General features: G+C 50.3%; 1 protein-coding gene across 1 annotated transcript in view; it reads right to left on the minus strand.

Annotated features, from left to right (window-relative positions):
- Positions 1 to 8614: 8614 nt before the first annotated feature.
- Positions 8615 to 12566, minus strand: part of SMUG1 (single-strand-selective monofunctional uracil-DNA glycosylase 1) — a 52298-nt gene continuing 48346 nt past the window's right edge. Inside the window, exon 8 of the mRNA XM_023210905.2 lies at positions 8615 to 9730. Coding sequence (XP_023066673.1) covers positions 9653 to 9730 — 78 coding nt within the window. The 3' untranslated portion in view covers positions 8615 to 9652. The remainder of the gene's footprint in view (positions 9731 to 12566) is intronic.

Consider the following 12566-nt stretch of genomic DNA (forward strand, 5'->3'; position numbering starts at 1 on the left):
AAAAATCTGCCCTGGCACCTGCTGGGCATCTGCTCATTGGCAAGCCCCGGACAGAGTTGGACTGGCCTAGCTGAGAGGTTTAGGAGGGCTTCCACTGGCACTGCCTACAGGGAGTTTGGCTTGGTCCCCTAAGAAAGGGGCCTTTGAGAGGGACGTGTCCAGGGACAGACACAAAACCCACTGATATTCAAAATGAATGTAAACCCTTTTCTTTCCTTATATACCGGGGCCCTTCACACCTCTGCAGTCCAGAGGATTTGGATGGAAGGCCTCATCCATCCCCAGTCCCAAAGCAAAGGCGGGAGGGGGCACGCGCTTGGCTTGGGCGTCTTCTTGCAGGCTGCTGGGGCTTTGTGTGCTCTGAGAGAAGGTGTCTGGTCCTCGGCCTACCCCACTCCCCCTTTGATGAATGTGGTCCTTTTTGCTCCTGCCTCTCCAATACTACCCCCCGCCCCAACCCCCAACCCAATCCCACAGATCTATGGGACTCTCTCTCTTTTTCTCTTTCCTTGCTCCTCTTCCCTTTTCTTCTTAGGATTGATGGAGTGACAGCAGTTTGGCAAGGCTTCCCTAAGCCTGTCATGGGGAGCTGTGGACCCAACCCTGACTTCTCAAGTTGGGCTAAACAGCTCTATTCCTGGGCCCTTGTTGAGACTGAGTCTCAAGTTGAGAGGAGTTGAGAAAGAAATGCATGAAGGATGGCTGGGCTGACACAGGACAAAAACCTCGACTGGGGAGGGGCCAGTTTTATGCCTTGTGCCTACTGCGAATGAGAGGGAATTTAGAAACAAAGGAAGATAAGAGGGCGGCCTAGGGAAACAGCATAAAGGACTGGAAAAATTCAGAACAACAAAGAGAAAAGACTGGGAGAGAGGAAAAGATATGAAAAAGTCCTAATGCTGGAGACAGAAAGGTATTCTGGAAGGGTGGCTGGGATAGAGATAATATGAAAGGAATATTGATAAAAGGCAGAAGGAAGAAGCAAGACTAGGTTTGTTTGGGTTTTTAAGATTAGAGATAGTCTGGGGCCTGTTAAAATAGAAAAAAGAAGAAAAAAGATTAGAGATAAAGGCAGAAAGGAAGAGAAAAGAGAAAAATAGGGAAAGAAACAGAAAGCAAATGAAAGAGAGAGCTAGACAGTATAAGAAAAAGGAAGAGAAAGAAAGGGAGGTAAAAGTGAGAAAAAAGAAAGGGAAGGGAGACAGAAAGGTAGAAAAGGAGGAAAGACAGGGACAAGGGAAAGAAGCAAGGACAGGGGAAGGAATGGAAGAAAAAGAGAAAGTGAAGGTAGGGAAGAAATGAAGCAAAAGAAGGAAGGAAAAAATGAGAAATGAAGATACAGTGAGATAAAGAAGGAAGAAGGGGAGTGAGGGGAAGGGGGGTAGAGAGAGAAAGAGAAACATGAACTCAGCTAGGGTTAACAGTTAACGGAAAGGGGATCCCGGTTCCTGAGGAGCACAGGGAGGGAAGAGGAGACGGAGGGTGAGCAGAAAGCCCAGTTGGGGCCCCTCCCTGCTTCACCTTGGGCTGCGGAGGCCCTGACCACCACCACTCTGCCTCTCCAGGACCCAGCCCTATGAACCGGGGGAGGTACAGGCAGGGGCCAGCTGCCTGCGTACGGGCTTCTCCAAGAAGCTGAGCGAGCTGGAGTTCTTCCTGCAGCCCTACCTGCCCCCGGCACAGCCTGCCAAGCTGGATGTGTGGCCTTGAGGCTGTATGACATGCAGGTCCAGATCTGGTTCCAAAAGCCGCACATGAAGTAGAAGAGGCCAGTGAGGCAGGGACTGGTCGTGGATTCCCACCCTGGCGGCCCCTTCTCCTGGGCTCAATCCTCTCACCCGCAGCCCCAAGCACCTCCATTCCCACCCTGCTGCAAGAGGCTGTCTGAAGACTGGGCAGCTTTGTTCTGGGCTTGGAGGTACTCTGGTTCTGTGACCTTGGGCCTGTTTGATCATTTGTTGTTGTTTTGTTTTTTGTTTTTTTAGACGGAGTCTCGCTCTGTCGCCCAGGCTGGAATGCAGTGGCATAATCTCAGCTCACTGCAACCTTCACCTCGCGGTTCAAGTGATTCTCCTGCCTCAGCCTCCTGACTAGCTGGGATTACAGGCATGCACCACCACGCCCAGCCAATTTTTGTATTTTAAGTAGAGATGGGGTTTCGCCATATTGGCCAGGCTGGTCTCGAACTCCTGACCTCAAGTGATCCGCCCACCTCAGCCTCCCAAAGTGCTGGGGTTACAGGTTAAGCCACTGTGCCCAGTGATCATTTGTTAAATGAGCCCTTTGCACTGGAGGGTTTTTCTGTAGTTTTGGTTAGCCTGCCTGAGTATGTGCAAATGAGACAGGGATGAAGATAAGACCTAGTTCACTTTTCGAGGATGGAAGGGGGGTGTGGGGGTGTAGGGGGTGGGAGGATGGGGGGCTGGGAGTGAGATCTTCATTTTCTTCCATTGGTGAGAAGAAAAATCTTCCTCCTTTGCTATCCTTATCTCCACCCCTGCCCCAGAAAACCACCTTTCAGGTCAAGGAGTTTCTCCATGCCAGGAGGGGTTGGATTCATCTGCAAAGAGCTTGGGAGGAGGTTTGCAAATCCTGGAAGAGCCAGAGAAAGGAACTCATACATGAAAGGGAAGGAAGACATTCCCTACCAGGGCAAGTGGACCTTAGGTCTGCAGTAGATTTCACTGAATTCACACACAAAGAGATTAATTGGTAAGGTGACTTTAGATTCAGCTATAGAGAGGATCAACTTGAGGTTTCTGGGTATCTTCAGCCTGTTGGGCCTGCACTCCCCATGCCCTGCTCATGTGCTCTGGTTGATTCACAAGGTTTCTTACAGCCAATTCCTTTGTCTCCCAAAAGTGGGATGGGGCAGGTCACTGAGGTCAGCCAGTTCCTCCAAGGGCAGTGTATGCCTTGAGGATGGGCTGGGACACCCCCAAACCACTGGCTAGAAAGGCATGTTCACCGTAAACCTTGCCGTGCTCTCAGGGAGGCCTCTGACCAGCACTGTCTAGCATTGCTCTTTAAGCTTTTCCTCCCCTCTTTTGTCTAGCTTCTCCCTTCCTTTATTTCTCTTTCTCTCTCTCTTCCTTCCAACCTTTCTGATTTCTCTGTCTCCCTTTTCATCCAGTCCAAGTTGGGGATCTTGTACCATCTTTATACTTCAGATCGCTCTGCTCTAAGCCCTTTAGGCTGGTTAACATGCACCCTGCCCTCAAGAGTTCATTATGTGGATGCAAATAGCAGGATTAGAAGAAGGGGAGGGAGCAGATGGGCTCGGTGGCTCACTCCTGTAATCCCAGCACTTTGGGAGGCCAGGGCAGAAGGAATGCTTGAGCCCGGGAGTTCAAGACCAGCCTGGGCAACATGGCAAAACCATCTCTATGAAAAATACAAAAATTAGCCAGGCATGATGGTGTGCACCTGTAGTACCAGCTACTCGGGAGGCTGAGGCGGGAGGATGGCTTGAGCCCAGGAGACGTAGGTTGTAATGAGCTGAGATCATGCCATTGCACTCCAGCCTGGGTGACAGAGCAAAACCCTGTTTCAAAAAAAGAAAAAAAAAAAAAAGATGAGGCGGGAAATGGGGAGTAAGCTTTGCTAACCAGATGTGGGATGAATAAATTAGTTTTATGTATTAATCATGATTATGACCTTCACATCCCCTTGGCTCACCCCTAGACAATTCTTCCCCACTCCCAGCCATCTGCAAGCCACAGTCAGCCTGTCCCTGCTCCCGAAAATGGAATTGCTGATGCCCCCAAGGCTGTTACTCTCCCAGGGTGAGTGAGAGTGAGGTCAATGACGCCAGGTCGGAGCCTCAAACTCTTAAATAAGCAAAGCATATTTCCCTATTCTGGATGCATTTAGGGGTCATCTATCCCTTGGAATGGAGAGGCTGGCGATTCTGGCTGGTGGCTATCTTTCCACAGAACACCCCTGATTAGCCAGGCCCACCGCCATCCACATCTGCTCGGCAAAGAAGGAAGGTAGCTTATTCCAGACCTTGGTGAGTGGCTGCAGACTGCCTGCCTAGAACAGCCTCCTTACTCCAGCCTGGCAGGGAAGGAAGGAACCTGACTTGCTTTGCAGGATCTGGAATCTCAGCGCGCAGAGCTGAGAGCCGCAGTTGCATCCTGGAGCCTGATGTTAGAAGCAGCTTCTGTCTCTGGGTTCTTGCTGCCGTGGCCTCTGCTCTGTTCAGTTTGCTGTTGTGTTTTTCTCCCCCATGTTGGGGTGGTGGGGTACAGGGAAATAAAATGTTTTCTCCCAGGCCCTTAATCCTTCCCCATGCCTCCATCAGCCTCAGAGCTGCTGACAGTCATGAACTGCAGCTTCCAGCTCTGCCCATAAGCTACTCAAAGCAAATTCAAATTCTCTTCTGACCACGAGGAAGGGCAGATGCTCCCTCCTTCCTCAAGCCTCCCTGGCTCGTTGATCCATTTTGAGGGCATCTGGGGGTCAAAATTGAGACCAGATTGCTTCGGTTTGTATAAAATTAGCATTTCTTATCACACCAAAGGCCACACCTGTTCTCTGCCCTCACAAACCAGTGAGGATGTAAAGGTTTGTTGAGGTGGAGGAACAGAAGTGAAATGAACAATCTGCTCCATTTAGAAGTCAGTCGCTTCAGCTGTTCATTCCACTAATCTAGTACCTACTCTGTGCCAAGCATTGCCTCTACCTCAGTTTGCCACAAATATGAAAAAAAAACATTTCGCACCTGTGAGACTTCAGTGTGTTGTGGACTAATATACAAATAAAACAATGGAAAAGAAAGTGTGGTTCGGAGTCAGCTGATTCTCATTGCAGCTTTCCATGTGCTGGGTGTCAGAGCTCCTGACTTCCCAGGTCCAGCTACCCAGCCCCAGCTGGTTGACAAGCAGGACTTCCCTGGGGCCCATTTGTTTTCCCCACTGGAAAAATGGGAGCAAGAGGCCTGTGCTGGGATCAGCCACCAAGAAAGTCCCAAAATAAAGGGTTTGGGATGGGCGGCGGTAGGGCCCTCCAAAATATTGCTTCGTCAGAGGTGAGAAGGGTAGGGGTGATGTGATATGTTTCTCCAGGTTGCAGAGCAGGTCTGTGAGTTTGCCTTGGTGTAATCACGTGCCTCAAGGTGATAACAAGGGTGTGCATGTGTGAGCGAGCTGAAGGGGGGCAGATAAGTGTGCCTGTGCCAGGCCCAGACACCTGCACAGTTGCCGGTGTGTGTGTGTGTGTGAAGGGGGATAGAGGTGCCTGCAAATCTGAACATATCTCTCCATACACGACCCTCAGTGTATGTGAGAGTGTGTGTACCTGCTAAATTATTATAAAATTACACCGACCCTTACAGAAAATCCATACCAGCCTCGGCCTTTCTCCCCGACCTCTCGACCTCTGGGGTGCCTGAGGAAAGAGTTGACCCAGTCACTGCCTCCCCCTAGTCAATGAGTCCCCCTCCATTAGCATAAAACATGAATCTGCTGGCAGCTTGACAAATTATAACCAGCAGCCAGAGTTTTGCCAACTGGCTGGCTTGGGCGCTGTCTATTTATCATTGAAAATGGTAAATCATAAGAATCCAGATGACTTAATTATTCAAATCCACCCAGGACCCAGAGAAGCTGCAGGCCCGTCAATCTCAGCCCTGGGCTCACAGAGAAGAGCGGGGGAAATGCTGTGAGCTTGTGAGCTGGAAGAAGCAGGTTCAATTGCCGCCTCTCCCCTGCCCAGAGAGCAGCCCCTTCCCCTCCCTGCCATCCTGCCCCTTCTCCTCCCTGCCATCCTGCCCACCTTTCCAGCCATAAGCCTGGCCAATTGTTTTGGTTGCCGGCCTCCGGAGGCTGTCCCTCGCCTGCCCCCCGCTGCCCACTACCCGCTCCTCAAGCTCAGCCGGTGTTTCCCGGCCTCTCTTTGTGTGGATGTTAGCTCTTTCTGTTTCAGTGCCCTCAGTTTTATTTCTTCTCTTTCTCTGATTCCTTTCACCATTTCTCTTCATCTTTCCTCTGCCTGTCACAGATGGACACTGAGCCCCACACATGGCCTTTCTGGTGGAGTTTTGCCTGCTCTCCTGGCCCCTTTGTCCTCACTGTCCCAGAGGTGCCAGCTCAGGATCCCCATCCATACACGCCCCACCCTTAGCCCACTGCCCCAAGTGCTAGGAGGCCTGAATTCACGTCTCTCCGCTGTGGGGCCATATGGAAACACACATGTCAGTCGATAATACTGGGCCTGACCCCACACCCCACACACACAACCTTTCTGTCCCTTTCTTTTTTTGAGACAGATTTTTGCTCTTGCTGCCCAGGCTGGAGTGCAATGGCATGATCTCAGCTCACCACAACCTCCGCCTCCCGGGTTCAAGCAATTCTCCTGCCTCAGCCTCCCGAGTAGCTGGGATTACAGGCATGTGCCACCATGCCTGGCTAATTTTTGTATTTTTAGTAGAGATGGGGTTTCTCCATGTTGGTCAGGCTGGTCTCAAGCTCCTGACCTCAGGTGATCTGCCCCGCTCCGCCTCCCAAAGTGCTGGGATTACAAGCGTGAGCCACTGCGCCCGGCCTTTCTGTCCCTTTCTTCAGTGGATTTCTAAATACCATTATGCACAACTTGGGAGGCAGTGGCCAGGCTGTCAGAGATGTGCCCCGACCACTGAGGCAGGGCTTCGTCTCAAGAAGGCCCATCCCTCACTCCCAGCATGGAACCACCTGAAGCCCCAGCAGGGGGATTGAGCTTTCCCAGAAGGAGAAGAAACCCTGTTTACAGAACAAGTCCTAGATCCAAGGTCTGCATACTGAGCTTCTGGGGGGCCCTTTGATGTTTGGGTCCTTTTACCTTTGTGTCCCTCACAGTCCAGTATAAATACGTCCTACTTTTTCTTGCAGTCCTGGACCCCATGAGAAATGTATGCCCTCGCAGACTCACAATGGCAGGTGGAAGGCACATATTCACCAATGCTGATATTGCTTTGACCCCAGAGGGGAATGTGAGGAGCAAGGAGGTCGCCAGAGCCCCTCTGCTTGAATGGCATCCCGGCCTATTCTTTTGGATGGCTTGCTTTACCTGCAAGCACCCTGGAGGCTCCTCAGAGCTACTTCTGTATCTGCAGATACTTGTCAGCTTGGCTCTGGGATTGAGTCTGGCTTTGTCGGGGTGTGTGTGTGCGAGCACGTGCACACCTTTCTGCAGATAACCTGGAGTCCTGGCATGCTGACGGGTCGTGCCTGGTGGTGTGCATGCCTGCACAGGCGTGCCAGTGCCCCTGAGGTGTATGTGGGTGTGTGTATGTGTGCATGATACACTTCCAGAAAAAGCCCCTGTGCTTAAACGACGACTGACAATGTCCCCACCAACAGGACACTGAGGAAACAGCCCTCTCGATTCCATTTTAAGGCCTCTGCGCAATGTTGCTCTCAGTGAAATATTGGACTTGGCATATCATAAAACTTTAAAGAAGGAGCTACCTGTTTCTGCTACCGAAAGTAAGTTCTTCCTAGAGTCTAGCCGTCTCCTCTTCTTTCAGGGTGGAATATGAGCATAGTCAGAAATTTTGAGGGGGGCTCCCTACTCCTCCAAGAGAACACACGTGACATATAGGGGGCCCTTCCACAGCCAGGCTCGTGCCTGCTGCTTAAACACTGCATCCCCTCCCTCTTCCCTTCCTCCCCACCTTTCCAAGCCAGGGTGATATTTGACAAGGGCAGTGGTGAGGGGTGAAACTTGGGGCGGGTGGTGGGGGGAAGGATCAAGATTCAAAAGGAGGCCAAGCTGCTGGAAGGCAGATCAATAAGGGGAGACAGATTGGAGACAGGTTTCTCTCACTACTTCCCCACCCCTCGCTGGCTCACCGCCCCCACCCCAGCGCCTGAAAGCAGGTGGAGCACAGAGCCAAGCACTGGCCTCTCCCTGCCCTTCTAACTCAAACAGGTTCCTAATCCCTGGGTAGAGGGTAAACAGCCTCTAAGCATGGCCAGGATTAACCACAGAAATGCCGCTAATGTATTTCGGGGCACTGCTCCCTGCCCCTACCCCCACCCTGTGTTACTAATTAGCCCAGCAGCAGGGAGAAGCTTGGGAGGAGCAGCTCAGAATGCCTTTGTGCAGGCTCTGAAAGCCCAGGTCTGGGCTCTGGACAGTGTCTCTGGTGCTAGACAAGCTGGGGTGGCAGAGGATTCCCGCCCCTCCCCGCCACTCCTAAATCAGCTCAAAGGCAGACAGGGTTTTTTTTCTCTGCGCCCTCCCTGAATCCCCCTGTCTCTCCTTTCCTGTTCACAGCTGGGAGGCAGGTGGGGGACAAGAGGGAGAGTGGAACTGGCTCTGGAAATCAAACGATGCAATAAAAAATTAATTGTCTAATTAAAACCATGAGGAAGCCCCTTGCCAGAGTTTGGCTCTGAGTCGTCAGGGCTATAAAGGGTGGGAAAATGAGTCTCAGCTCCTAATAAATTCCTGATTTGCAGCTTGGTCTATCAGCAAAGGAGCACTGAGTGTTCTACTGGCTAGGCCTCCTGGAGGTCATTCCACCCTCTCTGTGCCTCAACCCGGCCATCACACCCAAAATCCCACACAAGCCCATAGTGGGAAAACCCTTTTGTGTTTCCCCAAAAGGAGAGAAAGGGGGGACCCTCGGTCTCCCTGATCTGATGCTTACCCATTCCTTCCTGGTCTTTCCTCAGGAAAGGAAAGTTCTGGAAACTTCCTCAACCAAAGAGTTCTTCATTTAGGTTAACTAATAACTGTGTGAACAAGTTTGCTGTGTAGGTTCATTTTGACCTCACCTTTTCCACTTTTGTGAAAAGTATAATTTATGAACTGATTTATGATTCCCTCTCTTAGATCTTCGTGCTGATTTTTGCAGGTGAATGACAGAGAACCAAGCTAAGAAATTAATCTCCCCTCTAAAAGAGGGCTGAGCACCCTGCCCAGTTGACCAAATCCTCTGGAAGAATGAACACAGAGCTAGTCCAGAAAGGAGTGCATGGTTAGGCAACTCTCACGGGCAGAGGGATGCCCAAACCTTCTCCCTGAATCACCGAACCATTTCTTCACTTGGGTCTGCCTGTGTAGACACAGCCTCCATGCCTCTATTCCCTCCCTTTCTTGGCAAAAGCAAATGCATTATACATCATCAGAGGTATTAATTCATAACAGCAGCAGGAAGAGGTAGTTAGCATACTGCCTTCAACATCATATTACATTATTTTATTATACAGAATACAATACAGACTCTACATCTGTGATTAGCTTCTTTAAACAAACATGGCAGAACAAACAAGGGTTGCCCTTCAAAACAGTCACCTGCAGAGAACATACACTCATTCCTTATGTGCCTCTATTGATTAAAACATATGTGCAGTCTCCTTTCAAAACTGACTTCAGAGCCAGTTTACAAAGAATTCAAGGCAACCATTATTAACTGATATTTTTTAGCGGGGGGCGGGGGGTGGCAGGGGCTGACTGATTCCAAAAAAGCAAAGCATAAAGATTTACCACCAACAAGGACGATCAAAAAACTGAGTCACACACCCTGAAGACAATTCCAAAAGAAGGCTGCAAAAAATTATGTCACCGCAACCTTGTTGAAATAAGGGGGTCTCCCCACAAGGTGACTACTCGCAGGCAGCGGTGCCCGTCAGAACCAGTTCTCCATAGCCACATCTGGAGCGCATTACTCATCACTCCTGATGATCCTTCTTTCGTTCATCTGGTTGTTATTTTTCATCCTAAACAATGGACTAAGCTTTCCCTAAGAAGGAGAAAAAAGAAGAAAACAAATTCCTGACCTCTATCTAGGTCAGGTTCCCATTTCTGATTTCAGTGAGTTCCCATGCACAAGTGTAGCCATCGTGGCTAGGCCATTCTGCCTCTAAGATCCGCAAACCTAGAGACTGGAATGTAGACTCTGGTTCTGATTCACCTCATTTTTGTTATCGTTGTTTGTTTGTTTGTTTGTTTGGGGGAGTTTTCTTTGAGGCAGGGTCTTGCTCTGCCACCCAGGCTGGAGTGCAGTGGCGTGATCATGGCTCACTTCAGACTTGACCTCCAGGTTTCAAGTAATCCTCCACCTCAGCCTCCCAAGTAGCTGGGAATACGGGCACACACCACCATGCCTGGCTAATTTATTTTTTATTTTTTGTAGAGATGAGGTCTCCCTATGTTGTCCAGGCTGGTCTCAAACTCCTGGCCTCGAGCAATCCTCCCACCTCAGCCTCCCAAAGTATTGGGATTACAGGCATGAGTTACTGCCTCACCTCGTATTAACTGCCTACCTATTAAATGCCAGGCCCCACTAGGTGCTTCCATATGAGTTATCCTTTCCAATTCAGGGATTTTGAGACTGTTTTCCTTCCCTGATGATGGACTTTTGTCATTTCTAATCTAGCCCAAGACCACGCACTGCTCCACGGTCCTGTTGTTCTGGGAGACAGCTCCCATTCCTGTGCCACTTTCATGAGGACTTAACTTCGGAAATCGTTCTATCCATCTCTCTCTGTCTCTGGGAAAAGTCTTACTTGAATATTGCTAGTTCTCATGTTGACCAGCTTGGGCTTCTAAACAGAACTCTGACCCAAAAAGGGCATCAAGGTGACCCATAGTTGCACAACTCCCCTGGGGAGAAGGGGGCATCTTACACATTGAATTCTATGTGAATGGCATCACCTAGAGTTGTGCTCCGGGAATGCAGTGAATGGCGCTCCCTGGAGCTCAGCAATGCTGCCACACCCTACTACCCAGAGATGCCTGGTGATCAAGTCAGCCTCACGCAGCATTCAAGGATGAAAAACCTAGGTTTTGACAACTTAAGTGTCAATATCTCAGCCCCTCAAAAAAGGGAGTGGAGATCCTCTCCACCTCATTGACGGCTGAGAGATCCCTGCTTAGCACACAGCTCACCAATCTTCTCTCCATCAACTTCAAAGTCCCCTCCAGCCTCAAGGAGGCCCCCAAGGGTATGAAGCAAAGCTGGTTTGATCTGAGCTTGGTGTTGGGTGGTGTCACCCCAGCACAGTTCAGGCTAGGCCTAGAAATCACAGTGAGACCAAAGACCCCATCTTGGGAAGGGATGGGAGTGGGGACTGGAGGGGTGGGTACAATCTTCAGAGCACAGTATATTGTTTACAATCGCCCAGATCCCTCCTAGACACAAGGCCTGCTAGGCTCACACTTGGGTCTTCCCTAGCAAGCAAAGATGTTTTGCCTGCTCACCCTCTGTCAAGTTCATCCCATATGGACATCCTCCTTCATCCTCTGCCTAACCTTTCCTTCCCCTTCTCTCAGCTCCTTTCCTATTTTCCTCTCCCACAGACTCTGAATGAAATCCTCTGACCGCTGTAATCTCCACAACATTCCCCTTGAGCACAGATTCTCTCAGCTGACAGAGTCCTTCAGGCCCTGTGTCACCAGGACAGGAGCTTCTAATGTATCCTATTCACCCCCTTATGTCAGAACATCTCTGACTCAACAGCTCATGGAACTCAGCCCTCAGAGCCCCAGACAAAGCTACCACATGGAAGACTGAGGGCACCAGCACTCACAGAGCGGGTCAGCTGGTCCACAGCCAACCTATCTTGACTGAAGTCTTCCTTCATGCTAGGCATTGTGGGCCATAGAAACAGTAGGGGTAGTCTGGCCCCAAAGAGTATTTGGTCTCATATGACAAAAAAGAGACACGTCCATCCCAGATTTAAAAATAAGAATAGGGGCCTTGCCTGGTGGCTCATACCTGCAATCCCAGTACGCTGGGAGGCCAAAGTAGGAGGATCTCTTGAGGCCAGAAGTTTGAGACTAACCTTGGCAACACAGTGAGACCCCGTTTATACAAAATAATTTTAAAAATTAGTGGGTGCGGTAGCTCATGCTTGTAATCCCAGCATTTTGGGAGGGCGAGGTGGGTGGATCACTTGAGGTCAGGAATTTGAGGCCAGCCTGACCAACATGGTGAAACTCCATCTCTACTAAAAATACAAAAATTAGCCGGGCATGGTGGTGGGCACCTGTAATCCTAGTCCTAGCTACTCGGGAGACTGAGGCAGGAGAATCGCTTGAACCCGGGAGGCAGAGTTTGCAGTGAGCCGAGACCATGCCACTGCACCCCAGCCTGAGCGAAGAGCAAGAGTCAGTCTCAACAAAAAGAAAAAAAAATTAGCTGGGTGTGATGGTGAGTGCCTGTAGTCCTAGCTATGGGAGGCTGAGGCAGGAGGATCACTTGAGCCCACTAGAGGCTGCAGTGAGCTGTGATTGTACCACTGCACTCCAGCCTGAGTGACAGAGCAAGACCTTGTCTCTAATAAATAAATATCTGACCATGAAGGTGAGCCTTATGGACAATAAGTTTCAGGGGTAGAAGAAAGTGCTGTCACTGAGGGTCCTCCCAGGAGACTCCCAGAGGCGGTCAGATAGGAGCTATCTTTGCAGGTTTAGAAAGATTGAGAGCCCATCAGAGGCCTCCAGGCTGCTAAAGAACCATCCTGTGGGTTGTCCTTTGTTTCCCCCAGAACACTGGTCATGGGAGGAATGGGCTCCAGCAGCAGCAGGGTAGCATCACCGAGCACCTGCTCTCTGCCAGGCACTGTGCTGGCCAC

The sequence above is a fragment of the Piliocolobus tephrosceles genome, chromosome 10, assembly GCF_002776525.5.
Source record: "Piliocolobus tephrosceles isolate RC106 chromosome 10, ASM277652v3, whole genome shotgun sequence".
In the NCBI taxonomy this organism is placed as follows: Eukaryota; Metazoa; Chordata; class Mammalia; order Primates; family Cercopithecidae; genus Piliocolobus; species Piliocolobus tephrosceles.